Genomic DNA, 27,676 nt, shown 5'->3' with positions numbered 1-27,676 from the left:
TTTCCACCCCACCCACCTTCCCATCTGTTCTCAGATTTGTCCCACTAGGGACAAAATCTCACCTTTAACCTGGTTCCCTTCCAGCCCCCCAACCCCCTTCTGGGTAAGGGTTCTTCCCTTGAGCTCCAGAGGGTAGAACCCAATGTTACATGCTCTTCTGTCTCTGTCCCCACGCGGTGCTTTAAGGAACCCACAAAGAATCTGCTGCTGTCAAACATAGATATGTAGATATGTACCCTAACTCTTCCTCCAACCACGAGTGCTCCCTGAAGGTTTTGCTTGTTTCTCCATTGCTATGGGTGATGCAGACCCCTATAGGTGGGAATCCTCCTCTCTCTGCCCTCTGGCTTCCTTTGTATTCTCAAGTTCAGGCAAGGGTCCTCTCCCCACCTTCCTCCCTAGCTCTAACCACAGGTCAGCCTGTCTGCACCAAGAGCGGACACTCTTGCAGTGTTCCTTTTTTTAAAAAAAAAAAAATATTTTATTTATTTATTCATGAGAAACAGACAGAGAGAGGCAAAGACATAGGCAAAGGGAGAAGCAGGCTCCCTGCAGGGAGCCCAATGAGGAACTCAATCCCAGGACCCTGGGATCATGACCTGAACCGAAGGCAGAGGCTGAACCGCAGACCACCTAGGTGTCCCTCTTGCAGTGTTCCTGCCTGGGCCACACCTGATTCCTATGCCACAGTGAGGCTCTCCCTTCCCTCACTTCTGGGTGCTCTGCTCTGGTGCCCACACCCCTCCCAGTCTAGCTGATTGCATCGTGGGAGACTGTTGGGTCTTGGCAGTGAGATGGGGTTTCCATAAGCTATGTGGAGTTCGTTGTTTTGAGAAAAAAAAAAAAGTCACAAAAAATCATAAGAACGGACAAAAAGAACAAAATGGCAACCTAGCTGTTCTTAAACATCTGATATGAAACAGCCATGAGGGGCAAAAGCTCCGTTGTTATGTGGGACAAGAGTAGGTAGGATTTGTTAGACCAACCCCAGAAAGGACACGAAATTGAAAGGCTCTCTATTTTCATATTTTGATATAATTGCTCTGGGCTTCCATCAGTTCTGTTGGAAAATTAGGGGAAAAAACAGGATCTCCCTTAAAACCAGATACTGCATCCAAATGGAGCCTTCCTGAACCAAAAACATTACCAAAACAACATTAAATGTTGACATTTCCTGATCTATCAAATGTCATCCTCTTCTTGTCTTTAAAGTAGTTTTTAAGAAGCTATTTTTGTTTTCAAAACCAGAAGCTCATTTGCTTTTTAGAACCAGTTTGCTTATTTAATAAATTCCCCCTGATTCATCAAATTTAGAAATAAATACAGAACTTTAAGCTGTTTTAAGTCTTCTAAGTCCTGGCTTCAGTTCTAGTTGTTTCCATGAGAACTTAGTAAAGCCACATGGCATGCACTGAAGCTCTTAAACCAGGAAGAGTGACAGTTATGAATAACTGTGACTGCTGCCAGTTTGAGGACGCTCTCTGTAGCTGCTTCTCTTTCCCAGACAAACTGACAGGGACGCAGAATGTTAGTGCTAGCAGGAGCCACGGACGACATTCGCCGTCGCCCGCCTGGCCTGGCCTGGCTTAGAAACTGGTAAACAAAAGAGATTTTTTTTTTTTTTTATCTCTCTCTCTCTCTCTCTTTCTTTCTCCCTCTCTCCTGCAGAATCCCAGCCCAGGATTATTTGCTGTGATGCACCCCCTGACCTACGCAGAAACCCTGATAGATTACCATCTGTGCCCTCACCCCAAGTACAAGTTCATCAAGGAGTCCCACAGGGGGTCCAGCATTCCTCTCACCCAAAAGCAATTTCTCCATCACACGGTAATGCCAGCGGCAGGCTCAGCGGCTGAGCTGGCCCTGGGCTTCAGGGAAGGGCAGGGGGGCAGGGATGCAGGGATACAGCTGGAGTAGAGAAAAAGATTTGCAGCCAGAGCTGCAGAACAGAAAGAGAACACTCTCATACTGGCCGGCCACGGCTCTGCTCTCATCCCGTCCATACCCACCTCCCAAGGGCTGTCTGTGGCCCTCCTTTCCATCTTTATTACTCTGTTTTGCACTTGAAAGCTGTGCCTAATATTCATTTTAGTCCTAGTTCAATCATGTAAAAACCGGTCACGTGCCAGGCGAAACCCCATAGTCTGACCTCCTCTTTCTTTGGCTCCAGCGAGTATAACATCAGAATGGATGAGGTGGTGATGTGACCAATGCACAGTATGGAAGAGGCTCCAGAGAATTCCTTCTCCCCTTAGGTGACCAACCTGGCCCAAATGGCCAGAGACATCTCTTAGAGGTGGCCCTCAAGTCCTGTAAACTCAATACGTCCCCCAACTCAGATCACTATCTGCCCTGCTGTGGCAACCACACCTCATACCACCTCCTCTTCCTGGGCTCCCCACTTCCCTTTCTGATCTACATGTTCTTGTGCAGGGACCCATGTGGCCCTTAATCCCACCATCTCCTGCATCCCTCACACCTACCCATCACTGGATCCCCCAGTCTGCCCCACACACAGAGGGGCAAGCAAATCTCCCACTTCACCCCATGAGTCATCACTGTGCAGTGGGCCCTCCCTGGAAATCTTCCCTTGACACAAGTGCCATGTAGCTTTGTTTAATGTCTTCTGCTAGAGACGTTGTCTTTTAGCCTCAGAAAAATTCAGTCGAATTTAATGAAACGATAAATTTTGTAGCTAAGCTTTCAAGACTGCCAAAAAGTCAGTTGCATGAAATGAAAGTCCTTCCTAGACCTGACCTCACCAGCCAGTTCCCTTATATGTGGGACTCTATGCCTGACTCTCACTACAGGACATCATTCCGGGGATAATGCACTGGAAGAAGTTCCAGCCCCTGGCTCTCTCATCCCTGCCTGAAACCTCGAAGATACACACAACACAGAGGTAAGCCACAGCCCAGCTATTTGTCTCCCAGAGATATGTTTGCCCCACAGATTACAGAGGCCGTGACCCTCAAAGTGAACTGCCAATATTGTGTCAAATCCTACTATTAGTGCATGAGGGAAGTTTGCTAGCTGGGGAGATATGATGATGTATAACTGATTCACATATTTTGAATTATCTTAATTGAGATATACTTTTTAAAAAAATTAATGTCACAAGTGGTTGATCGTCCATGTTTTGATAAACGTGGACAACCAATCCATGTAATTCAGTTGAAATACTCATGGTCAATTTTTAACATTTTTGAATTGCCAAAATTAGCCTTCTACACCCTCTATATCTAATTCCAGAGGAGGTACTTCTCTCTCCTCTACAGCCTGGCATTTTCTGTGAGGTCCCACAACTACCATCATACACAGACAGAGCTCAGCTGCAGAAACGGAACAGGCAGGCAAGAATATTGTTGAACCAAAGAAAGAAAAAACCTAGAGAAAACACATTTTTTGCTAGTTTACTCATTTAGCACCTCTTCAAAGCCCTAAGATCTCATACAAGGAGTCCAACACCTTTTCTTTGGGACTTTGGTTGGTTAGTTATCCACTCCTAAGCCTCAGAACTTGCTTATTTAGCCCATTGTCCTTACAAACATAGTTAAATAGGTTATTGGCGAGTGGATGTCACTAGTGTCCAAAATGATGGCCATCAGCAGTCACCTTTCGTTCAAGTCCTTTGATCCAAAATGAGCCTACCCCAAGAAGCTTGAGCTCTGCCACTATGCAGGATCGGCAGGTGAGCAAGATACCACTCCACCACCCAGCCCCTAACTCCCATGCCCTCACTCCCACCCCCTGACTCCAAGCAGCATCCCCTGGATCCTCTGAGGCAAGAACTCAAGCCCATCCCTCCCCAGAGTGCTGCTGGCCTTCAGGAGCTGTGTGACATCGGCCATGCTCCTCGGCCTCTTCTCCCAGTCCTCTTGTCTGTCAAAACAAGGGGATCAACATTTTCATTTTATAGGAGTAAGAGAGCTCTCTGGATGTGCCATGACCCTGTATATACTACCTGTCTCTCCACCCTCTCCAGGTATTGGAGGGGTCCCTGAAAAGCCAGTCTGTGACTCTAGGACATTGAATTTAACTTCTTCATTGCTGGAGGAAAAGCCCCTCCTGAATTAAGCAACATTCAGCTTCCTTCCCATAGGCATTTGCACACACTGTCCCTTTCAGGTTATTTCTGTTAGCGCATCTCAGCTACTATCCTCTGCCTGGAGATTAACAGAAGACAAACCAAAAAGCACCCAACCTGGGGTGTGGGACCTGGTAGGGGCTCAAAAAAATAAGTTTCTTTTCTGTGGGTTCATCCATGCTTCATCCATCCTGGAACCATCTAGAAAAAGCTCAGCATCTTTGCCCTTCCCTTGAGCGTATTTCTACAGTCTGAAATCTCCAGAATCAGAGGAAACAGTGGCACTGCAGAGAGGATGCATATCTTGGAGGGGCCTTGGAGACTGCCTCTGCTTCTCACTAGCTGAGTCACCTGCTCTGGGTCCTTGGGCAAGTTACTTATTACCGAAGCCCTGTGGACAATCCCTCCCTGATCGGTGAGGCAGAGACGGTGATGGTGTCTTCACCAGGCCCTTGTGGGGATCAGAGTGAAATGATGATATGGAGCATCCAGCACCATCCTTAATAACTGCGTGCCCCCTTGCCCCCCCCCTTGCCCCCAGCCACTAAACCTTGCGGTGCCTCTGCTGCCACCAGATGGCGACAGTCTGCCACCCTGCCTGCCTTCGCTGTGGGGTGAGGACTTTACTGGCTTCCACATACTCAGTAAAGGAGGCAGAGCTGTCTATGGGGTGCAGTCAGGAAACTGAATAAGCAAAATGAACAATGGATAAATGGTGAAAAGTGGCCACCAGCCGTCGGCACACACAAGTCTCAAGAATTAAGGGGGGAAAAAATCCTATTTTTTTTCCCAAAGCAATGTCCTTGGAAAAAACTCCTGAGGCTGTTCTTTCAAAAAGCAGGGAGCATGCACTTACCTGGGCTGGAATTAACCATGAATTAAACATGAATTCTACATGAATTAAAGAAAACTCTCCAACTATGAGTTGTTACTTTCAGCTTCTGTGCCTGAGTGCTCGGTTGGGCCAATTCGTTTCAAAATAAACCATAATTGCATAACAGATGATAAATTCAAGAGAGGAGGCTACATTTCCTTATCATAGATTTCCATGATGTAAGATTCTAGAACATGTCTTTGTTTTTAAAAAACAGTTATGAAATAATAATGGTATTCTTGTTTATTCCTATAAATCCATTAGTGATACTTTAACCTCACAGTCATTTTGCTTGAATAAATTACCTATTAGTTATGAGATATTTCTTTTGCCCCTGAGAATTATCCATGTTGTTGTCAAACCACGTGGTGTAGTTATTTACTGCTTATTTATTCCAAGTCCTTTTTGTATTCATAATAAGCAAAACAGCCCACTTTGCTTTTTTGCTCTTTAATAAATTCCGTGAGAACTTGCTAAGTCTCTCCAGGACTTCCATAAAAATCTTGAGAGTCAGCAGCCAACAGAAGAAATTATCTAATCCAGTAGCACCCTGACTTCTGGATTTTATGGATGAGTGAAATGTCCAAAAGAATTTTTTTAATTTTCTTTTTTTTTAATTCAATTAATTACCATAGAGTCCTGTCCAGAAGAATTTTGAGAACCATTTTAGGGCTATCAGAGTTTTGCTTTGCCAAGAAAATCATTAAAACAAAGGAAAGCAAAACAAAGTACCCAACCTCCATCTACTGTCTTCCCCATTTCAATTTCAGAAGAATGTATTAACACACACGCAAAAGAAAGAGGAACGTGGTCTCAGAATGTAAAACTTGGATAAGTTTGGTCTCATGAAAAGAGCTTGGTGGTGGCCAGGCTGGCTTCCCAGACCAGCCTGCTGCCCCGGGGAGTGGTCCGGACTCTCCACTTCCCAGTAACTGCTCGGCCGGATTCCCCTCTGACCACCTGCTCTAAACTGGCAGTGGCCTTGTCTGGTAGGACGTGCATGCTTTGTCATGAAGTCAGGGTGGTGGCACCCAGCTCCCCTTAGTGAGGGACAGTATTAAAACCAAAACCTGGCTGCTAGGTGTACACAGTGCTACTGGGAAGGTTTGTTTCTTGGCCTCCTCAGCAGACAAGCCAGACACACACACACACACACACACACACACACACACACGCGCGCGTACCTATAGTGTGCACACAAGCACACATACACACGCAGTTTACAAATTATGAATTTCACACCAATGCTTACAGTTCCAGTCCATATCCATGAAGCTATGGCCTGCTTCCCGCCATTCTGTATTTGTTATGTCCCTTCTTCCACTGGCTCCTAACACATTTACTCATTAATCAGTTTCATAGAACGTCCAAAATAGTTTCACAATTGCTTCACCTATAACCACTTTAATAAACATGATAAACAGAGTTCAGGCTTATCTGCAGTTCCCCTGTACCCACATCCCACCAAAACTATGACTAGATAACAACAACAACAACAACAAAAATCTATGACTAGTCAAATACCGTAAGTTTCTTGAATTAGTTCTTTCTTTTTCTTTCTTTCCTTCCTCCCTCCATTCCTTCCTTCCCTTCTTTCTTTTTTCTTTTTCCTTCTCTCTTCCTTTTTCTTTCTTTCTTCCCCTTCACCATAATGATGGAATCCACGTGAAATAGTATTTGCTTCAGTTTACTTTCATTCTGGAGTTTTTCCAGCCCCTCTGTTATCTTTTTAACCTTTTTTTTTTTTGAATACGTAGAACAATAACATGCCCTCCAAATCAGAACTACACAAAAAGGCATACTCAAAGAGGTGTCAGTGCTGCCCACCTCCCTCCCATCCTTGTCGGTAGCTGACTGAGTCTCCTAACTTATTCTTCCAGTTTTTATAATGATGAGCAGAATATATTTATTTTCCTTACTTCCCTTCTTCCTTTTTTTAAAAGTATTTATTTATTTAAGTCATCTCTATACCCAACGTAGAACTCGAACTCACTACCCTGAGATCAAGAGTAACACGCTCCTCCAACTGAGCCAGCGAGGCGCCCCTCCCCTTCTTTCTTATACAAAAAGTGCCACACTAGATATGCTCTTCTGCACTTTGCGTTTTTTACTTACTACATCTCCTGAAAATCACTGGATATTAATTTATAGCTCTCTTTCTCACTCTTTTGTACAGCTACAAAACTACTCATCGTTGTTTTATTCATACTCTGTACTTGACAAGCCCGTGCATTTTTGCACAAGAAAAAACAGAGAAAAAACTTATCCCAGAGACATATGTGCACATGCCAAAGAGACTTCAGTCAATCCTCCTGTTTTTCCACGTCTGCCTCCTACCTTACCCTCAGCTTGCAATCTTTCTACAGTCCATGAGGAGGTTGGTTTCCTTCCTGTGTGTTCTACGCTCTGTCATTGTGTACTCTTTTTCACAAGACAACACTCTTCCCAGCTGCCAGAAATTTATTCCAGCATACTGTTGAAAATTATTATCTATGTGTATTTCTTCTCCTGTTCTCTTTGTTGTGTGTTCCATTTTTATTCCTTAAGAAGGTTTTTAAGTAGAGACAACTGGGTGTCTCAGTCAGTTAAGCATCCAACTCTTGATTTCAGCTCAGGTCATGATCTCAAAGTCATGATCTAAAGGTGTGAGATCAAGCCCTGCATCAGGCTCCACGCTTGGCATGGAACCTGCTTAAGATGCTCTCTCTTACTCTCCCTCTGCCCTTCTCGGCTCACGCTTGCTCACTCTCTCACTTTCTCTAAAAAATTTTTTTCAATTTTAAAAATAAGTAATTTAAATTTTTTTTAATAATAGAGGTTTATAAGTAGCTGAGACAAAAAAAGCAAATGGTTGTTCTACCATCTTGAAACAGTCTTCTGCAAACTTCTAAAATAATATTTTTCTCTATATTTTAATGCTTTTAATGTGCTCAATACCCAGGAATTTTTATATAAAGCTCTAAATATATAATACCAAATAATACATCAGAGGGTGGGGAGGAGGGTTTGAAATTGAATAGAACTAAGGAAGACTGTAAAGATGGGGGAAAATATTAAGAAAAGTGAACTATCCAAATATAATCCTGTGTCCTCCAGAAATAATATTATTTTAGACACTACCAGCCTGAAAGTTCTGTTTCCAAACTCAAAAAAATGGCTTCTTTGGCCACATTCTCTAGTATTTGCCTGGTACCTATCAGACCCTTGCCTTTGTAGGGAAACATGAGCAGCTTTTCAGGAGCGAGGGGTGGAATGGTAAAGTCCTCCCCAGAGGTAAAGCCAAAGTGCTTTAGCATATTGTGTGAAGATCCCAAGATTGCAGATGTGAACATTTATCCTTGCCTGTGTGATTCTTCTACAGCTGTGATTCCTTCAATTTAGCCATGCTTCCTAAAAATGTTCCTGCCCTTCTTGACGCCCTACCAGAAGAAGACAGATTGGAAACAGCTGAACGGTACTTTTTTACCTTTGGTTACTTTTTCTTTCCTTCCTTTTCTTTTTAAGATTTTATTTATTTATTTGATGGGGGAGAAAGAGAGAGAGAATGAACGAGTGAGAGCACAAGAGCAGGGAGAGGGAGAAGCAGACCCCCGCTGAGCAGGGAGCCTGATGCAGAACTCGATCCCAGGACCTCGGGATCATGACCCAAGCCAAAGGCAGATGCTTAACTGACTGAGCCGCCCAGGTGCCCCCATGTTTGGTTTCTAAAGTGGTCCGTTCCACAAAAATGCACTAGCTGCTGTGAGGGATTTCCAAAGAGCACACAGTGCCCGAGTTTGCAACACAAATGAGCTGAAGCCAACACTGACCCTTACCCCTAGCTGCGGAATAGCATGCTATTCTTGGTGGGGAATAGTCTATCTCTGCCGCCTCACATTTGCTGATCCTTAGGTACTCCAGGAGCTCAAGGGAGGGGAGGGCAGAGCTGGTGCTCAATGGACTTGGGTTAGTACTTGAAAGAAGATGGGATTTAGAGAAGCAAAACTATAGGCTTCAAGCCAAACAGCTTATGTTTCATTTTACTGGTGAGCATCCAACAGCCTTGAATCTCCTGTTGCTGTGCCCATTCCAACATTTTTACATGTAAATAATTAGTGAAATCCTAAATATCTGAAGCATATATCCAGTTCTAAGACTTGCCCATGCACACCAACACTTGGCAATACCTACCCTGAGTGTTTGAAGGAAGGTTCAAGTGCCTTCTAGTGAAACCACTATATGAGGACACCAGTGAGGGCGCTGGATGGTACACATCTGCGTGAGGTTCAGAGGAACAAGTCCAGTCTAATGGGGCAATGGGGAGATGACCAGGAAGCCAAAACTTAGCTAACCTCTCTTCCACTCAGCACTGATGTGGGGCCTATCATGACCCAGTTTCCCCATCTTTGAAATGAGAATAATAGAACCTATTTCTTGCAAGTTGTCAGAGTTACAGGAGATCATGCTGACTCTGATGACGAGGGTGGTAATTATAACAAACATTTACCAAGCAATATCTGTGTGTCCAGCACAATGCTTTGCATGCAGTCTCATTTATCCCCCACGGTGAGGTCTTGCTGTTATCCCCACCTTAGAGACAGGAAACTATTCACAGGAAATTAATGCTTGCCAAGCACCATCATGCAGCTGCTTAGCAGTCATTAGTTTTCAATCGTATGGGACTGGAACAGCTCTTGTGTCTTCCAAGGGTACTTTCCATAACAGAACCTTGCTATGCCACTTCTGTGTATCATGGCTGAATGGTCTTGTGCTTTTATTTTTAAAGATTTTATTGATTAATTGATCGATTGATTGATTGACAGAGAGAAAAAGAACACAAGCAGGGGGAGCAGCAGAGAGAGGGGGAGAAGCAGACTCCCCCTGAGTAGGGAGCCTGACAAGGAGCTTGATCCCAAGACCCTGGGATCATGACCTGAGCCAAGGGCAGACGCTCAACCAACTGGGCCACCCAGGCACCCCTGTGTTCCTGCTTTTAATTCCAAATTTTGACACCTTTGTTGATATTGGAAGCATTTCTCTTAGCTGAGCCACTACCAAAATATCCATTCTCTTCTAAAATAGTAGAGTTGGGATCCCTGGGTGGCGTAGCGGTTTGGCGCCTGCCTTTGGCCCAGGGCTTGATCCTGGAGACCCGGGATTGAATCCCACATTGGGCTCTCGGTGCATGGAGCCTGCTTCTCCCTCTGCCTGTGTCTCTGCCTCTCTCTCTCTCTCATAAAAAAAAAAAAAAAAATAGTAGAGTTGTTGAAACTAGAAGTGATATTTCCCAGCCTCCCTTGCAAGAAAGTCATCCATTTGACAAGGCCCTGATCCAAGGAATGTGAGATGAGAGATATTCCACTCTCTGAGATATCAGGACCCTTGGAGGAGTGCCTGTATCTCCTCCATGGTCTCAGTCTCTCTCTCTCTCTCTCTTTCTCTCTCTCTCTCCCCTTTCCTCCAGCTGGAACCTGCAGCAAACAAGCTTTAACCATCAGACAACAAAGCTACAGGCCAGGAGTCAGCAAATTATGGCCCATGGCCAACTCTGGCCACCACTTGTTTTTGTAAATAAAGTTTTATTGGAACATAACCATACCCATTCATGTATGAATTTTTTTTATTCCTTTCATGCTACAAAAGCAGAGTTGCAAAAGAGACTGTATGACCTGCAAAGTGCTTTACAAAAATTTGCTGACCCCTGCTCTAGCAGATAGCAGACCACAGGATAAAAGTCACCTCGATCTCTTTAATTTCTTCTCTTACCAAGTTATTTAGAAATATATTATTTCATTTTTTAGGGATGCCTGGGTGGCTCAGCGGTTGAGCATCCTTTGGCTCAGGGCGCAATCCTGGTCCCGAGATCAAGTCCCATGTTGGGCTCCCTGCGAGGAGTTTGCTTCTCCCTCTGTCTGTGTCTCTGCCTCTCTCTCTCTCTTTCTCTGTGTGTGTGTGTGTCTCTCATGAATAAATAAATAAAATCTTAATAAAATAAAAATTGTTTTTTATTCTGTTTATAATGCTTCCTGCCATTGTTGGTGGAAAGCAGTTTATCAGCCTTATTGCTTCTCTTAACATAGACTCAACAAAAGTGGGGAGAACTAACACTGGAAGCCATAAGAATTGGGACTCCTGGGTGGCTCAGCAGTTGAGCGTCTGCCTTTGACTTGGGACATGATCCTGGGGTCCAGGATTGAGTTCTGCATTGGGTTCCTGTGGGGAGCCTGCTTCTCCCTCTTCCTAAGCCTCTGCCTCTCCCTGTGTCTCTCATGAATGAATAAATAAAATCTTAAAAATAAAGGAAGTCACAAGAATTGCAGAACTCTTAAATGATCACAATATTACTCTATTTTATTTTGGGAAGGAAAACCTGTTCCAGCTCAACATCTTCTTCCTTTTCAGTGAGCTCTGCGAACAGAATATAGAAGTTATGTTGACTCCAGAAATGATTGAAGCAGAATTCCCTATGTTGGACCACAAGGACACCAAAAAGGAGAAGTAAGTCTATGCCTTAGGCAAAGGCAGCCTTTTGATAGAATTTGTCCTACATGAAGTAGAGAATTGTCATGTTGTCTAAATCTAAATATCTCAGGCTTTAAAAAAGGAGAGGTTTGTGTGTATCTTATTTTATGCACTATTACGTTCTCTCAAATGTGGTTGGCAAGTAAATATTTAAAAACTGAACCTAGTTTTCCCACTTGCTTATCATCTAATTTCAGAGGTGTGTTTGTTATTGATAACTGAATAAGTTAAGGAACTGGGCTGGTATAAGGAACCTGGGCTCTGGAGCCAGAGGAGACCTGCGGCCAAGTCTCAGCCCCACCATTTATGACCTGTGAGATCTCCAGCCAAGTTGCTTCCCTCACTAACTGAGCTTCAGAGTCTTCATTTATGCCCTACACAAAATAGTCTCCCTCACAGGCGGTGTGAGGTTTAAATGAGATATTAGTGCCAGGATGTCCAGCCAGTTGCTTGATGTGAAATAGATGCTCAGCAAACATATATGCTTCCCCTCCCCCTCTCCATCAAGGGCCAAAGAGCTAAGCAAACACATCATCATCATCCCTCAAAAAATTGGTTTCAATGAATATGGTTGTAATGGAAATAACCACATTATAGTTCCCATGGCTTATAAGTTTGAAATTCCAGATAGGCTTTTAAAACTTCTTTTTCTTTTAAAAAAAATACCTTTTTTATTACTAAAAAATCAGAAATACAGAAAAATATTTAAAAAGGTTGCTTGGAAAAATAAAATAACATAAAATAAAAAAATAAAAAGGTTGCTTGGCTGCTCAGTTGTAGAGCATGTGACTTTTGTTCTCAAGGTTCTAAGTTTGAACCCCACATTGGGTGTAGAGATTAAAAGATAAAATCTTAGACTTTTTTAAAAGATTTTTGCAAAGATTTTGTTTATTTATTTATTTATTTGAGAGAGAGAGAATGAGAGAGCACAAGCAGGGGAAGTGGCCAGCAAAGGAGAGGGGGAAGCAGACTCCTTGCTGAGCAGGGAGCCTGACACAGGGCTGGATCCCAGGACCCCAAGGTCATGACCTGAGCCAAAGGCAGATACTTAACTGACTGAGCCAGGCAGGCTCCCCTTAAAAATTTTTTTTAATTAAAAATTTAAAAATAAAAACAATAATGCCACCCAGAGGCAATAACTTGTACATTCTGATGCTAAGTCTTCCAAATATTTACTTGATATATATATTTAATATATATAATATGATAATGTATATTAATGTTAATACAATTATATTAATTACATATTATTACATGTTTTGACAAAGTTTAATCATTTTATTCATATTGTTTTATCTTCTGCACTTTTATTTAGCAATATACTATGAACATATTTATAAATATAGGTATATATAGCTATATATCCTTATATTTCACCATAATTTATTTAACCAACCCTTTTCTGATGAACATGTAAACTCTTTTCAGTGTTTTGTTGTTACCAATAGTGCCATAATTCTTCACATACTTATTAGGAGTTATTTCCTCAAGATAAATTTCTAGAAACATAAATGCTAGATCAATGTGCATATTAAGATTTTATTGTATACGGTTTAATTGCCATTCAGTGTACATCAACATACCTCCTACCAGCAGAGGTCATGACTGTCCACATTCAAATGCCCTAAATAATGTGGAAAACTATCATTTTTTTCTTCTTTAGCAATAGGATTGATTTACAAAGGACCTTCTCATTATTTTAACTTTAACTTCTGTGTTTACAAATGAAATTATAAATTTGAGCCCAGGTGGCTCAGTGGTTTAGCTCTGCCTTCAGCGCAGGGCATGATCCTGGGGTCCCGAGATCGAGTTCCACATCGGGCTCCCTGCATGGAGCCTGCTTCTCCCTCTGCCTGTGTCTCTACCTCTCTGCCTCTCTGTTTCTCATGAATAAATAAATACAATCTTTAAAAAAAAGAAATTACAAATTTTCCTGTGCTTACCAATTACTTTTCTTCTTTAATGAAGGACTTACTTTGTCTTTTCTGTAGGAAGCATTTATCTATTTCTTATTCATTTATGAGTCTCTCATACATTAAGGATAATTACCCTTTCTTAGATATGTTATAAATATCTCAGTTTGTCTTATAACTTTGGAGTGGTTTGTGGAGGCCCTTCCTTTTCTGAAAGGGATTCTCCCCACATATCTTAAAGTAGTATGGGCTTCCTTTGGCTTGTTTGTGATGGTTTTAGAGGCCTTCAGGAACCAGCACTTCTCAGAAAACTGATTAGCGGTTTCTAGGAAAAGAAAATTTAGGAAATAAAAACATTAAATAGAATTTCAGTAAGCCTCTGTCTGCTTTGATCAGGTAATTACCAATAAAATATCATGTTATACTACGTAACACATAAACCCCCATAGGCCTCAACAGATAGATGCACTTTGCATTGCATTTTGTTTTAGATTTCAAACAATAGACTGAGACTTTTAAATAAAAACCTTTTTTTTCTATTTCAAAACTTACTCCCCCAAAAATAATGCTTGCCATGTGAATGGAGTAATATCCAATACCCTCTCTGTTCACATGTGCTCTTAAATATGGCTTTCACCCTTTATACTACAGAGCAAATGTTGAACACCACTTGATAATAAACTTATTATTTTTTTAAAGACTTTATTTATTTAGTCATAAGAGAGGCAGAGAGAGAGGCAGAGACACAGGCAGGGGGAGAAGCAGGCTCCATGCAGGGAGCCTGACGTGGGACTCAATCCCGGGACTCCAAGATCACACCCTGGGCTGAAGGCAGATGCTAAACCACTGAGCCACCCAGGCGTCCCTCAAATTATTACTAAATGAAAGAAGTTATTACTTTATGTATTCACCCAAATGGTATTTTTTATGTATTTCCCACAAAAATAAACTAACAGTGAACTCTAAGCATTTCCTGCACAACAAATTAGCTTCTAATTTTTTCAAAACACAGATACGTTCTACCTACTTTCAATAGACATATCATGGCATTTTCAATTCATCCACTTTTCAGTTTAAATTATTTTATGTACATTTTTTCAGGTCAAAATTATCAACATAATTATCATTTTCTTGGCTGAAGAATATTCCAACAGGTTGATAGCCACTGGATGGTTTTGGAAAGTTCCATTGATTCAGAAATTCTCTTCAGCTCATATCAAGCATTATCCGATGCTCAGTTTTGTCTTCTGTGTCCGTATTCATTCCCTTTCCTCACCTTTTCAGCCTCAGCCAAAAGCCACCAGCATCCTTGCTGTCAGACACACACACAACCAGAGCTTGGATAGAACAAAAAGAACATATCAGTGATGTTTCATTTCCCATGAAGGCTATTTGGTCTTTGGAAAATTCTGTTTTCGTGGATGCAAAGAATCATCCCTCCATGCCTGTGTAATTAACTCAAGAGATTCTTTTCTGTCCTGGTGGTGATCTCAGCCACCTCAAGACCCACTAAAGCGAATCATGTAAAATATCCAAGAAACTGCGAGAGTAACGATTTCCACAGGATCACTCAACCATTAGTATCTTTAAAGGGAGACATGACCCATATATGTTTAAAGTTGCTTCCATTGCTTCCAATTAATATTTTTATGACACGCATCAGGGGACATTTTAATTCTTCATTTTCAGATATTTCTGCTTGTTCAAAACTGCCAGGCATTTGCCGGCACTTTACATTTCACCCTGTTTAGAAAATGTTCCAGAAGTACTTGAGATTATATAATATTCTCCCATCGAGGCAGATGATATAGCTGAGCTCACAATCTTCAGACATCTGTCCTTTCAGCCAAATGCACCCCTCAGTTCCTTCCCAGATATCTGGAAAGTTCTACCCAGTAACCCCCTTGCCACACCCAGCAAAGGTCCAGGCACCACTCAGTCCAGGTACAGAACACTTGCTCTTGATTCCCCCACTTCTGGAGCCACGTCAGACTCACAGTTATTACAGGTCTACTTTATTTGCAGACATGAAGAAGCAACTAGTACTGACTGAACATTTAGAAGACACCATGCTAAGATGTCTATGAGTAGTTTCTCATGTCACCTTTTTGACAACATGGAGAGAGGGAATGACCACTGTCTGTCCATCAGGAAACAGAACCCGAGTTAGGGAACTTGGTCATGCTAAGTAATTCTTGTAGCAATGGATGGAACTGGAGGGTATTATGCTGAGTGAAATAAGTCAATCAGAGAAAGACAATCGTCATATGTGGAATATAAGAAATAGTGTAAGAGACTATAAGGGAAAGGAGGGAAACTGAGTGGGGAAAAATTAGAGAGGAAGATATACCCTGAGAGACTCCTAACTGGGAAACAAAGGGTTGTAGAAGGGGACGTGGGTGGGGGGGATGGGGTGACTGAGTGACAGGCATTAAGGGGGGCACTTGATGGTATGAACACTGAGTGTTATACGATATGTTGACAAATTGAATTTAAATTTTTAAAAAATTAAGAAAAGAATTCGTATAGCTAAGATCAGAAGCCAGGTTTGAATCACAACAGCCAAGTGTTTTCACTGGAAACTAAATTATCACTAAATATTGTGTAAATATATATATATGTATGATACCAATCATATATAAAAACATAAAACAAGTCCTCCAGCCTTTCACTGAACCCTTGCAATCCTAAACCAGCATCTGGGCGTGGATGGGTGACCGGCGCTGTCACCAAGTATCCTAATGTGTCCTTGTTGGGTGTTTGATATGCAGAGAGGCCAAAGAACAAGCACAGCCAATGGAGAAGGCAGGAGAAAAGGTGCTGGAGGAGATGAAGACTCTGCGGGGCAAAGCTCTCAACTCCTACCTGATTCTAGAATAAAAATCTCCAGTGTCCATGCCTCTTGTTGGCTTTCCGCCAGTCGCTGTGGTCCTCTGAGTTCATTTACATTCCAGCCATTTTCAGAATTAAACTTTCTAGAGGAACAACCTGAAATGTGGATAATGTATATATTTTTAAGTGATAATTTTTCTTTTTAAAAATAAAATGTCCCTAGTGTGATAGCAGTGTTTGAAGCTTCTTGGTCCAAGGTTCAGTGCTGTCACAGAGACTTCTGGAACAAGCTTCCAGCCACCCACTGTGTGGAGAGACCAAGAGCCAAGAGCCAGTGCTGACCAGCATCCCTGAGAGCCTTTTGTAGGTACGGTACATACGAGGAGGGGGGGAGCAGAGGTAGGAGGAGCCAGAGGGGGGCTGCTCTCTCCCTTCTGCATAGAAGCAGCCCCTCAGCCCCTGAGCATCACAGCCCTGGTGAGGACACTGGCTCCCCAGGCATGTATGTGACAGCACACACTCATGAGCATGGACTGGAAATGGAGGGGGACACTACTACAGGTGACTCGAGCTTGCAGATCCATTTGGAAGTAACTGGAAAATATCCCTCTGGAAACTCTCAGAAACACTTGAGGCAGAAGGTCATTGCCAAGGGGTCAGGAGTCTCTGTGAACACATCAGTGAAAACCAGGCATTTCGATTGTATATGTTAACAGGATTCCATTTGTACAAGCTGGAAAGACTGATGGCACTAGGGTTATATGATAACCTATAATTATCCAAGGACATTAGGATGTATTCTCTTCATCCCTTTTTTTTGTGTGTGTGTGCATACATTTAAGTAGCCGATAGCAGACTTTAACTCATTGATTCTGACGTTTTTTTTCTGGGATTTTTTTTCCATCATAAAACCAAAACCCTTTAGGGACAGGACTCCAGCTACGGTATGTTTGAGGCAATTACTTGCATTAGATAATTACATGTTGTTAATGACCATTTGGTCATTGTCAGTATAATAGATACACAAGTGTGCTTCAGTCTGTAAAACCCATTTCTTTTTTGACTTTTTATTTATTCATGAGAGACACACACAGAGAGAGGCATAGTCATAGAGGGAGAAGCAGGCTTCCTGTGGGGAACCAACGTGGGACTTGATGCCAGAACCCCCGGATCAAGAACTGAGCCAGAGGTAGATGGTCAACCACTGAGCCACCCAGGTGCCCCGGGCTCAGGGCTAGTTATGTGGCTCTGAACCTGGGCTCCTGTCAGTGTATATATTTATATCCATCTCAGTTTCCCCATCTATAAATAAGGGACAGTTTCTTCTGCTTCTCCCCCTGCCTTCCCAGGCTCTATCTGATGGCAGTGGGCCTTCTGAAAGATTGCATGCCTGTGTTGGGGACCTGGTGCCACCTGGTGGATGCCACAAGAAAGGCCTCATCTGCTTCCCAAATACTCTGTAGCCCGAGATTCCCACCATGAAACAAACCAACTTCCAAAGATAGTAGCCTCTCTGTGCTTCGCTTCCTTTTTTCAGACCACCTTTAGATGGGAAAAGGCAAGGAAACCTTATATGTATTGTTTTCCACGATCAACCCCATGAGAAAAAGTTTCTTCAGTAGAATCACCGACATCATGAAGTTTGGGGGCTTCCTATCAGATCAGTTAGCCAGGTTCTACAGGGATTATGGATATAGTCAAAGGTTGGCTGCGTGAATGAGGAGCTCAGGGTTAAACAGTGGTCTCTCAAGACCTGCCAGCTCCTTCTCCCTTGTGTTTACTCGGATTATCTCAGCTTTTCCCTCTGAAGCCAGAGAAATAGAAAACCATAGAACCTTAGGGTAAGTCACTACCATTGCTTCATTTTACAAGTAATTATAATTGCTTCCTTCTTTAGGGATTTCAGTTTCTGAAGTATTTTCTCAATGATCCTCACAATGTTCTGAGACACACAGACTGCCTGTTATGGAGACATATATGGGGAAACTTGAGGTCCAAAGAGGTTCATGGACTTGCCCAATTAACAGAAGAGCCAGGTTTGGACAGAACCGGGACTGCCTGATTCTGAATCCAGTGTTTTCTATACCACATGAAAATCAATGGGGGTTTTACAGTTTGTTTTTTTTTTTAGATTTATTTATTCATGAGAGACAGAGGCAGAGACAGAGGCATTGGGAGAAGCAGCCCCCTGCAGGGAGCCTGATGTCGGACTCAATCCCAGGACCCTGGAATCATGCCCTGAGCCAAAGGCAGACACTAAACCACTGAGCAACCCAGATGTCCTACAGTTTTAATATTTCTTTATTTTTTATTTAAATGTTCAGATTTGGGGTTTTTGAGCATCACATAATGATATTTATATTTTACTTAATTATTTGTTCTTTAAAATTTGTAATGTGGAAAAAGCAAAAATGAGAAAATTTCCTGGCCCTAAAATCAATCAGTTTGGATCTAAAGAAATCAGACAGTATGTTTACCCCACAAGGACAGTAGCTACTTTTATGTGTCCCCAGCATACAACAAGATGTTTGGTACAACACAGGCTCTCAATAAGTGTTTGTTGAATAATATGAAGGAAATATGAATAGTGTCTAATATCCATTTACATTCTCACAGACATGTAGGTTTATAGAGTGTATTTGCTATAGAAAAAAAGTAGGAGTTGAATATAATAGATAAATTTAGAATCTAGAACATGGGCAGCCCCGGTGGTGCAGTGGTTTGGCGCCGCCTGTAGCCTGGGGTGTGATCCTGGAGACCTGGGATTGAGTCCCACATCGGGCTCCCTGCGTGGAGCCTGCTTCTCCCTCTGTCTGTGTCTCTGCCCCTCTCTCTCTCTGTCTATGAATAAAAAAAAAAAAAATCTTAAAAAAAAATCTAGAACATAAGAGATAGAAGGATATAGAACATCATCTAATCCTACCCTGGTAAATATGGGTATGTCTCTGCAAATAGCAAGTCTGTGTAATCTCCTTGTCCTTTATTAAACAGGTGGAAATAACAATATTAACAATATTAATTTTATGGGGTGGTTGTGGGGTTAAATGAGATGATACTGTCAATGAGTCCACAGTAAATATTAGCTATTATTAGCATCTTAGTATTTACTTGTTGAGGGAATGAAGCTGAGTCCTTACCTACTACCCCACCTTCCTCAATTCCCCTTGCCACCCTCTACTATCATCTCTCATGCTCCAATGGCTAAGCTGAGAACTGCACATAGAAGAGAATCTTCCAGATGGTGAGGAGGATGAAACATTGCACTAAAGAACACTAAGTCTCTCTCTTCAAGCAGGGTTTGGGAATATGAGTTTAGGCTAATATTTAAAGAATGTGAATGTTTGGGATGTGGGCCTCCTTGAAAGTCGGTAATGGACTGATTGCCTCATTGGTCTCTCATGTCCCTTCCAAAGATGGAGTACTTCATCTTGGGTCTCTGTCCAGATTTTGCAGCCTTCCCCTTCCTGGTCAAATTATAGGCCATTTCCCCTCCTCCTAGTAAATGGCATCACGGAGAGGGGTTCATTTTGAAGGCAAGGAGAACTACCTCTTCTAGAGGACATCCAGAAGGTCCCTTTAACTAGGAGGCAGCCGCTTCCAAGGTGGAGAGCCCATGACACCTCTCCCCTAAATCCAGTCAGAGCAAGTAAACACCTTACCCAAAGGCTGTTGGTCAACAGGAGACCAGGGACCAATAGTTTGTCTTCTAAAAGATAAACCAAGCTAGGGTACTTGGGTGGTTCAGTAGATTAAGTATCCAACTCTTGATCTCAGCTCAGGTCTTGATCTCAGGGTCATGAGTTCAAGCCCTGCATTGGGCTCCATGCTGGACATGAAGCCACTTTAAAAAAAAAAAAAAAAAAGGCTTAGCTAATCTGATCCCTTCTCTCAGGAATCTGAACCAGGAAGTTAAAAAGATACTGAACAACTTAGCAACAGAAGCTGGATGGTGGGGATCCCTGGGTGGCTCAGTGGTTTAGTGCCTGCCTTTGGCCCAGGGCATGATCCTAGAAACCCGGGATCGAGTCCCACATCGGGCTCCCTGCATGGATCCTGCTTCTCCCTCTGCCTGTGTCTCTGCCTCTCTGTGTGTGTGTGTGTGTGTGTGTGTGTGTGTGTGTGTGTGTGTCTCATGAATAAATAAATAAAATCTTAAAAAAAAAAAAAAAGCTGGATGGTTATAAAACAGAGAAGTTGTATGGGACAGTAGTGATGGATCCTGAGCAACTGAACTTAGGAAGCAGTAAAGATGTGGGTTATAGTGTTTGGAAAACACAAGAAATAAAGCAGAGACTACAAGAGGCAAGTCAGGACAGAACCCAAGCATGCTTTTCCCTGAGCTGCCCCAATCCCAGCCAGTCTCAATATGGGGGGCCCCCCTATAACAACCTCTTTTTCTTAAATTTTTTTTTTAATTTTATTATTTATGATAGTCACAGAGAGAGAGAGAGAGGCAGAGACACAACAGAGGGAGAAGCAGGCTCCATGCACCGGGAGCCCGACGTGGGATTCGATTCCGGGTCTCCAGGATCGCGCCCTGGGCCAAAGGCAGGCGCTAAACCGCTGCGCCACCCAGGGATCCCCACAACCCCTTTTTCTTAAGAAGAGAATCTGTTGCCTAATACCAAAGAGCCTAATCAGACCTCAAGACTTGGCTAAGGCATGGGCAGAGAGGTCTGGTGTCACGTTCCTCAATAGCAGTGGCTTCAAAAAAAATGTTTCATTTCAGATGCTCCGTTTGCAAGAAGTGTGTTAAAGCCATTGTGAGAAGACTTTATTTTTTTTAAGATTTTATTTATTTATTCATGAGAGACACAGAGAGAGAGAGAGGCAGAGTAATAGGCAGAGGGAGAAGCAGGCTTCTCACAGGAAGCCCCCTTGATCACAGGACCCCAGGACCATGACCTGAGGCAAAGGTAGATGCTCAACTGCTGAGCCACCCGGGTGTCCCATAACAAGACTTTAGAGGAAGCAGTGCAAAAACAAAGATCTTGAGATGTATACAGAAGGCTGTCAGATGATGCTTACTCCCCCAGTAACCAACAGTATAAGCGCTTACACACACACATACACAGAGACACAGGCAGAGGGAGAAGCAGGCTCCATGCAGGGAGCCCAATGTGGAACTCAATCCTGGGACTCCAGGATCAGGCCCTGGGGCTGAAGGCAGCGCTAAACCGCCAAGCCACCCAAGGCTGCCCGATAAATCTCATCTTGACTCACAGTGCTGTTTACCTCCACCACAAATCAAGCTAGACCAGCAGAGAGGCTAACAAAAGGTGACTTGGTTACTACCTACATCAGCTGTTCACATTATGACCACAAGCAGGAGGACCACCATCGAACAGACATATAAGCAAACATCTTTGTTTCTCTTTCCATTCTTCCTACCAAAAGAGAAAGCCTGAGGAAAAGAGAAAGCTATGGGAAAGAGAGCAGACCACACACCCCCACTCCAAGGTGTTGGAGACAGAAGTCTAGTCTACACTGGGGATGACATGCTGACATGGTAGAGGTAACCTTGTGTCAAATATGGGATTGAAGTTTTAAGACACAAAATGAGGGGCACCTGGCCCTCAGGTGCAGCTCAGTCGGTTGAGTGTCTGCCTTTGGCTCAGGTCATGATCCCAGGGTCCTGGGATTGAGCACCCTGCATCTGGCTCTCTGCTTGGTGGGTAGCCTGCTTCTCCCTCTCCCTCTGCTTGCCACTCTGTCTGCTTATGCTCTCTCTCTGTGTTAAATAAACAAATAAATAAAACCTTTTAAAAAAATAAAACACACAATGAAACTGAGTCTTAACCAAAATGATACTTGTAACTGATATTGACTGACAAATTATAGATTTGGACTGTGCATCATTAGGGGTGCTCACTAGTAGGCAGGAAATCAGATGGTTTAAATACAGTTGGTAGCAATTACTGGGAAAATAAATTCATTTCATTTATCCCTCGATGAGCTGATACTACTCAAACTATCCACATTATAGTCAACACCAGAAATCCCAACTTCTGACTCAAACAGAATGATAGTCAGTGGACAAATAGGATCCTGAAAGTGAAAAACGGGGGTGTTCAGTGTACCCTAGGAGAGGGTTCCAGGATCTAATTTGGTCTCTGTGGGTCAGAATTACAATATACAGCTTGCCATGTTAAAGTTTTGAAAAAGCATGTTGTCTATTGTGGCAATAAGTGAAGCTGGTACCTCTGAAAATAAAATATTTTTTAAAAGATTTTATTTATTTATTCATGAGAGACACACAGAGAGAGAGAGAGAGAGAGAGAGAGAGAGAGAGAGAGGCAGGGACACAGGCAGGGGGAGAAGCAGGCTCCCTGCAAGGAACCTGACGTGGGACTCAATCCCGGGACTCCAGGATCACGCCCTGGGCTGAAGGCAGGCACTAAACCACTGAGCCACCCAGGAATCCCCAAGAAAATATTTTATATTAAAATAATATCGACATCTTCAGGGTGGAGTTAAATTGAAAATAATACAATTCTATGATATTTTTTCTGGGTCTGCCCCTGAAGTAGTCTCTGTGCTATAGCCCACCCCCAATATCAACAGAATAGTCTAACATGTACCCAAAGCACCTAGATTTGAGTCTCCAATACAGTTCCCCAGTAGACACCAAGGAGTCTTGGAAAGTTTCTGATTCTATATCTTGGAGCAAGGATAATTCAAATGGGTCTGGAGCATCACTTTGTTGCCAGAAAGTATGCCTCCAAAATGATCCAGGGCAATTAAGGGATAAAGGAGCTGGTTAAAAGGGCTCCTCTTGAGCAAATTGTCACAATTATGGCATTAGAAAGAAATCAATAGTTCTCTGCACAACCCTATGAGGTACACTATAAAAAGGAAAAGAGAAAAAAAGGCACATACAATTTTTTAATGATGTTTATAGTATAATGCTGACAAAGCCAAACTATATGTATACTATATTCAAGTTTTGGTCAACATCAAAATTTCATCATTGCAAATCAAATAGCTAAAAGATCAATTGCAATCCTGGCAGAGGATGCAAAATCTCATCAATTCTACTCAGGCAATGAAAAATTATGGAATATTTACTATTTTTAAGAAAACACTACAGGGGCCCCTGGGTGGCTCGGTTGGTTGAACATTGACTCTTGGTTTCACCTCGGGTCATGAGCTCAGGGTTGTGGGATCAGGCCCCATGTCAGGATCCCAGCTCAGCAGGATGTCTGCTTGAGAATCTCTCTTTCTCTTCCTCTCCCTATCCCTCTGCCTTTCTCTCTCTCTCTCTCTCTCTCTCTCTCAAATATTTTTTAAAACCACATAGGTTGGGATCCCTGGGTGGCGCAGTGGTTTGGCGCCTGCCTTTGGCCCAGGGCGCGATCCTGGAGACCCGGGATCGAATCCCACGTCGGGCTCCCGGTGCATGGAGCCTGCTTCTCCCTCTGCCTGTGTCTCTGCCTCTCTCTCTCTCTGTGACTATCATAAATAAATAAAAATAAAAATTTAAAAAAAAAATAAAAAAAAATAAAAAAAAAAAAAAACCACATAGGTTTGGAAAGTCCAATTATCTCCACAGAGACTTAACCTAATAAACGCAAACTCAGGATGAATTGTCCTGGAAGTCATTCTGAACCCCAACCTGGTCAAGAATATACCACTCAAAGTTCAACCCAGAACACTACAGTGTGCAGTTCCTTAACAGGATGGTTCTGTGCCTCAGGGTTGGGAGACTACATTTGTAATATCAGGATGAATAAAAGAATCTACCTGAATTGATATTTTGGTGCTGGTTAGGTTACCTGTAATAACAAGCTTCATTCCACAGTTTTATATGTAGTTCAATTACAGATGTTTAAACATGTAAGAGAATCTGTTACATTTATGTGACAATTTTATTAGATTTACAAGAGTTGCTTAAGGGTTTAGGAAGATTTTGCTTATTAGATTTGATAGGCTACATTTGGGGGTAATATATTTAAAGAATCAGCTAAATTAAATTTGAAAGTGTGGTTTGAAATGTCTTTTTTTTTTTTTTGGTTTGAAATGTCTAAGGGAATTTGATCAATTAAGTACAGGAGTGGTATGGTATAATTAAGGAAGATTTTATCTGTAAAGCCCATGGTTAATTGAAAGTTAATGAAAGAACAAGTAGAAAAAATTCCTAATTTAAAAAAAAGTACTAGATTTATTAATAATAAGATAATACTGTAAATTGAGGTTCTAGGTTTAAGAGACATGGGATAGTTAAGCTTGCTGTTTTAATCAAGTAAATAATAATTAAAACACAAATCACTTTTAAGTATTCCTATCATGCCCAAAAGGCCCCCAGACATCTTTTTTTATGAAGAAAGAGAGAAGCTAAGTAGACCAATAACAAGTAAGGAGATTAAATCAGTGATTTAAAATCTCCCCACAAAAATATCTCCAGAGCTGATGGTGAATTTTACCAGATATTTAAAGAAGAGATAATACTAATCTTTCTCAAACTTTTGCCAAAGACTTAAGAAGGAGGAACACTTCCTAACTCATTCTGTGGGTCAGCATTACCCTAATACCAAGGCCGGACAAACATACTACAAGGAAAATTCAGCAAATATCCCTTATGAACACTGATGCAAAAGCCCTCAATGGAATACTAGTAAACTAAATTCAGCAGCACATTAAAAGGATTATACACCATGACTGAGTAGGATTTATTCCTGCAATGCAAGGACAGCTCAATATATGAAAATAGACCAACAGGGCAGCCTGGGTGGCTTAGCGGTTTAGTGCCACCTTTGGCCCAGGGCATGATCCTAGAGACCTGGGATCGAGTCCCACGTTGGGCTCCCTACATGGAGCCTGCTTCTCCCTCTGCCTGTGTCTCTGCCTCTCTCTCTCTCTCTCACTCTCTCTGTTTCTCATGAATAAATAAATAAATAAATAAATAAATAAATAAATATTAAAAAAAGAAAATAGCCCAACATTAATACACCATACTAAAAAAATACAACAAAAACCCCAATTGATCATCTCAACTGAAGCAAAATTTGACAAAATTCAACACTCTTGCATGAAAAAGACACTCAACTGTTACAAGGTGGAGGAGAGTCAGTAACATATTCCCCAAACTGAGAAGGCACTTTAATACCAAAATGCAAAGCAAGCCACTCCATATCATTTACACACCTTTATTTAGGATAACTTACTGACAAGGGCAATCCAGAGGGTTGGCCACCACAGCCAATCCAGGTGGCCCTGAGCTGTTATTCTCCACCCATCCTCTGCCAGGCCCTGACTGCAACACATAGCTTTTATAAAACGAGGGGTATGGTGGTGAGGTCCTAAGGTTGCTATCTAAAGTGGTGCCACCTGTGTGCCTGACTGGCCCTCTACTGGTTGTCTAAAGTGGCATCATCTGTGCCAAGATGGAGAGCCAAACAAAGATGGAGTCAGTGTTGCCAGCACTCCTACACTCAACAAACTAGGAATTGAAGTAAAACTGCCATAGGAAAACCCACACCAAACATCATACTTGATGGCAAGAGACTGAAAGCTTCTCCTCTAAGATCCAGAACAAAACAAAGATGCCTGCTTTCCTGGATTCTACTTAACATAGTACTAGAAGTTCTAGCCAGAACAATTCAGTTAGGCAAGGAAAAAAAGGAAAAGACATCCAATTGGAAATGAAGAAGTAAAATTAGCTCTGCTCACAGATGATATGATATATAGAAAACCCTAAAAATTCCCCACACACAAAAATTGTCAGAGTTAATAATTGAACTTAGCAAAGTAGCAGGAAACAAAGCCAACACACAAAATTCAGGCACTGTACACTAACAATAAACAATCTGAAAAGTAAATTATGAAAATAATTCCATTTATAATAGCAACAAGAAGAACAAAATATTAAAATTAACTAAAAAGATGAAAGACATAATGAAAACTACAAAACATTGCTGAAAGAAATTAAAGAAGACATAAATAAATGGGAACACATCCCATGTTCATGAATTGAAAGATTTCATATTGTTAAAATGTCAGTACTACCCAAAGCAATCTACAAGGATCCCTGGGTGGCTCAGCAGTTTAGTGCCTGCTTCAGCCCAGGGCGTCATCCTGGATCAGGCTCCTTGCTTGGAGCCTGCTTCTCTCTCTGAGTCTCTCTGCCTCTCTCTGTGTGTCTCTCCTGAATAAATAAAATCTTTAAAAAAAAAAAAAAAAAAGCAATCTACAGATCCAGTGCAATCCCTAACAAAATCCCAATGATATTTTTTAACAGAAATAGAAAAACCCATCCTTAAATTCATAGGGAATCTCAAGGAATCTGAGACAGCCAAACAATCTTGCAAAAGAAAAACAAAGTTGAAGGACTCACACATCCTGATTTCAAAGCTTACTATGAAGCTACAGTAATCAAAACAGTATGGTACCAGCATGACAGATGAATAGAACAGAATACAGAGTCCAGAAGCAAATCTTTGTCTATAAAGCCAAATGATTTTTGGCAAAGGTGCCAAAACCATTCAATGAGGACAGGACAGTCTTTTCAACAAATACAGCTGGGCAAACTGGATATCCACATGCAAAAGAATAAAATTGAACCCTTACTTAACACTGTATAAAAAAATTAACTCAAAATGGATCAAAGACCTAAATGTAAGACCTAAAACTATAAAACTCTTAGAAGAAAACATAATTGCTGTATTGTGATAGGGCTTCATGATGTGGGATTTGGCAATGATTTTTTGGATATGACACCAAAGGCATAAGCAACAAGAGGAAAGAGACAAATTGGACTTCATGAAAATTTTTTAAACTTTGTAAAAAAAAATCAAATAACAATGTCCACCAAGTAAAAAGATAACCAATAGAATGAGAGAAAATATTTGCAAATCACATATCTCATAAGGGATCAATATCCAGAGTCTCTTGAGAACTCTTAAAACTCAACAACAAAAACAATTAAAAATGGGCAAAGTACTTGAATAGACATTTCTCCAAAAAAGATATATGATGATCAATAAGCACCTGAAAAGATGCACAATATCACTAATCTTTAAGAAATTGGAAATCGAAACTATGAGATACTATCTCACACCCACTAGGAGGATGGCTGCTATCAAAAAATCCCAGAAAACAGCAAGTGTTGGTGAGTATATAGAGAAATTGGAGCCCTGGTGCACTGTCAATGAGAATGTAAATGGTATAGTTTTTTTTGTTTGTTTGTTTGTTTTTGAGGAATTGCCATTCCTCAAAAAGGAAAAAAAAAAAAGCATTACCATTTCATTTCTGGGTCTAATTTAAAAGATTTGAAAGCAGGGTCTCAAAGAGATATTTATATACCCATACTCATAACAGCACTATTCACAATAGCCAAAAGGTGGAAGCAATTCAATGTCTATCAACTGATGAATGGATAAACAAAATATGATGCATACATACAATGGAATATTTTTCAGCCTTAAAAACAAAGGAGGAAAAAAAAAAAAAAACAAAGGAGGGGATCCCTTG

At 41.7% G+C, this 27,676-nt stretch overlaps 1 protein-coding gene and 1 long non-coding RNA gene across 2 annotated transcripts in view; one reads left to right on the top strand and one right to left on the bottom strand.

Annotated features, from left to right (window-relative positions):
• Window positions 1-16,314, top strand: part of CFAP221 (cilia and flagella associated protein 221) — a 101,173-nt gene extending 84,859 nt beyond the window's left edge. The window contains exons 20-24 of the mRNA XM_041739858.1: window positions 1,669-1,827; window positions 2,811-2,902; window positions 8,323-8,415; window positions 11,343-11,438; window positions 16,147-16,314. Of these exons, the coding sequence (XP_041595792.1) occupies window positions 1,669-1,827; window positions 2,811-2,902; window positions 8,323-8,415; window positions 11,343-11,438; window positions 16,147-16,255 (549 nt within the window). The 3' untranslated portion in view covers window positions 16,256-16,314. The remainder of the gene's footprint in view (window positions 1-1,668; window positions 1,828-2,810; window positions 2,903-8,322; window positions 8,416-11,342; window positions 11,439-16,146) is intronic.
• Window positions 13,340-27,676, bottom strand: part of LOC121482060 — a 21,478-nt gene continuing 7,141 nt past the window's right edge. The window contains exons 3-4 of the long non-coding RNA XR_005985509.1: window positions 16,241-16,363; window positions 13,340-14,712 (exon numbers count right to left, since the gene is read on the bottom strand). This is a non-coding gene — a long non-coding RNA (uncharacterized LOC121482060). The remainder of the gene's footprint in view (window positions 14,713-16,240; window positions 16,364-27,676) is intronic.

Source organism: Vulpes lagopus, chromosome 24, assembly GCF_018345385.1.
Source record: "Vulpes lagopus strain Blue_001 chromosome 24, ASM1834538v1, whole genome shotgun sequence".
NCBI lineage: Eukaryota > Metazoa > Chordata > Mammalia > Carnivora > Canidae > Vulpes > Vulpes lagopus.
Note: the sequence above shows the minus strand (reverse complement) of the source record. Positions and strands in the feature narration are given on the sequence as shown.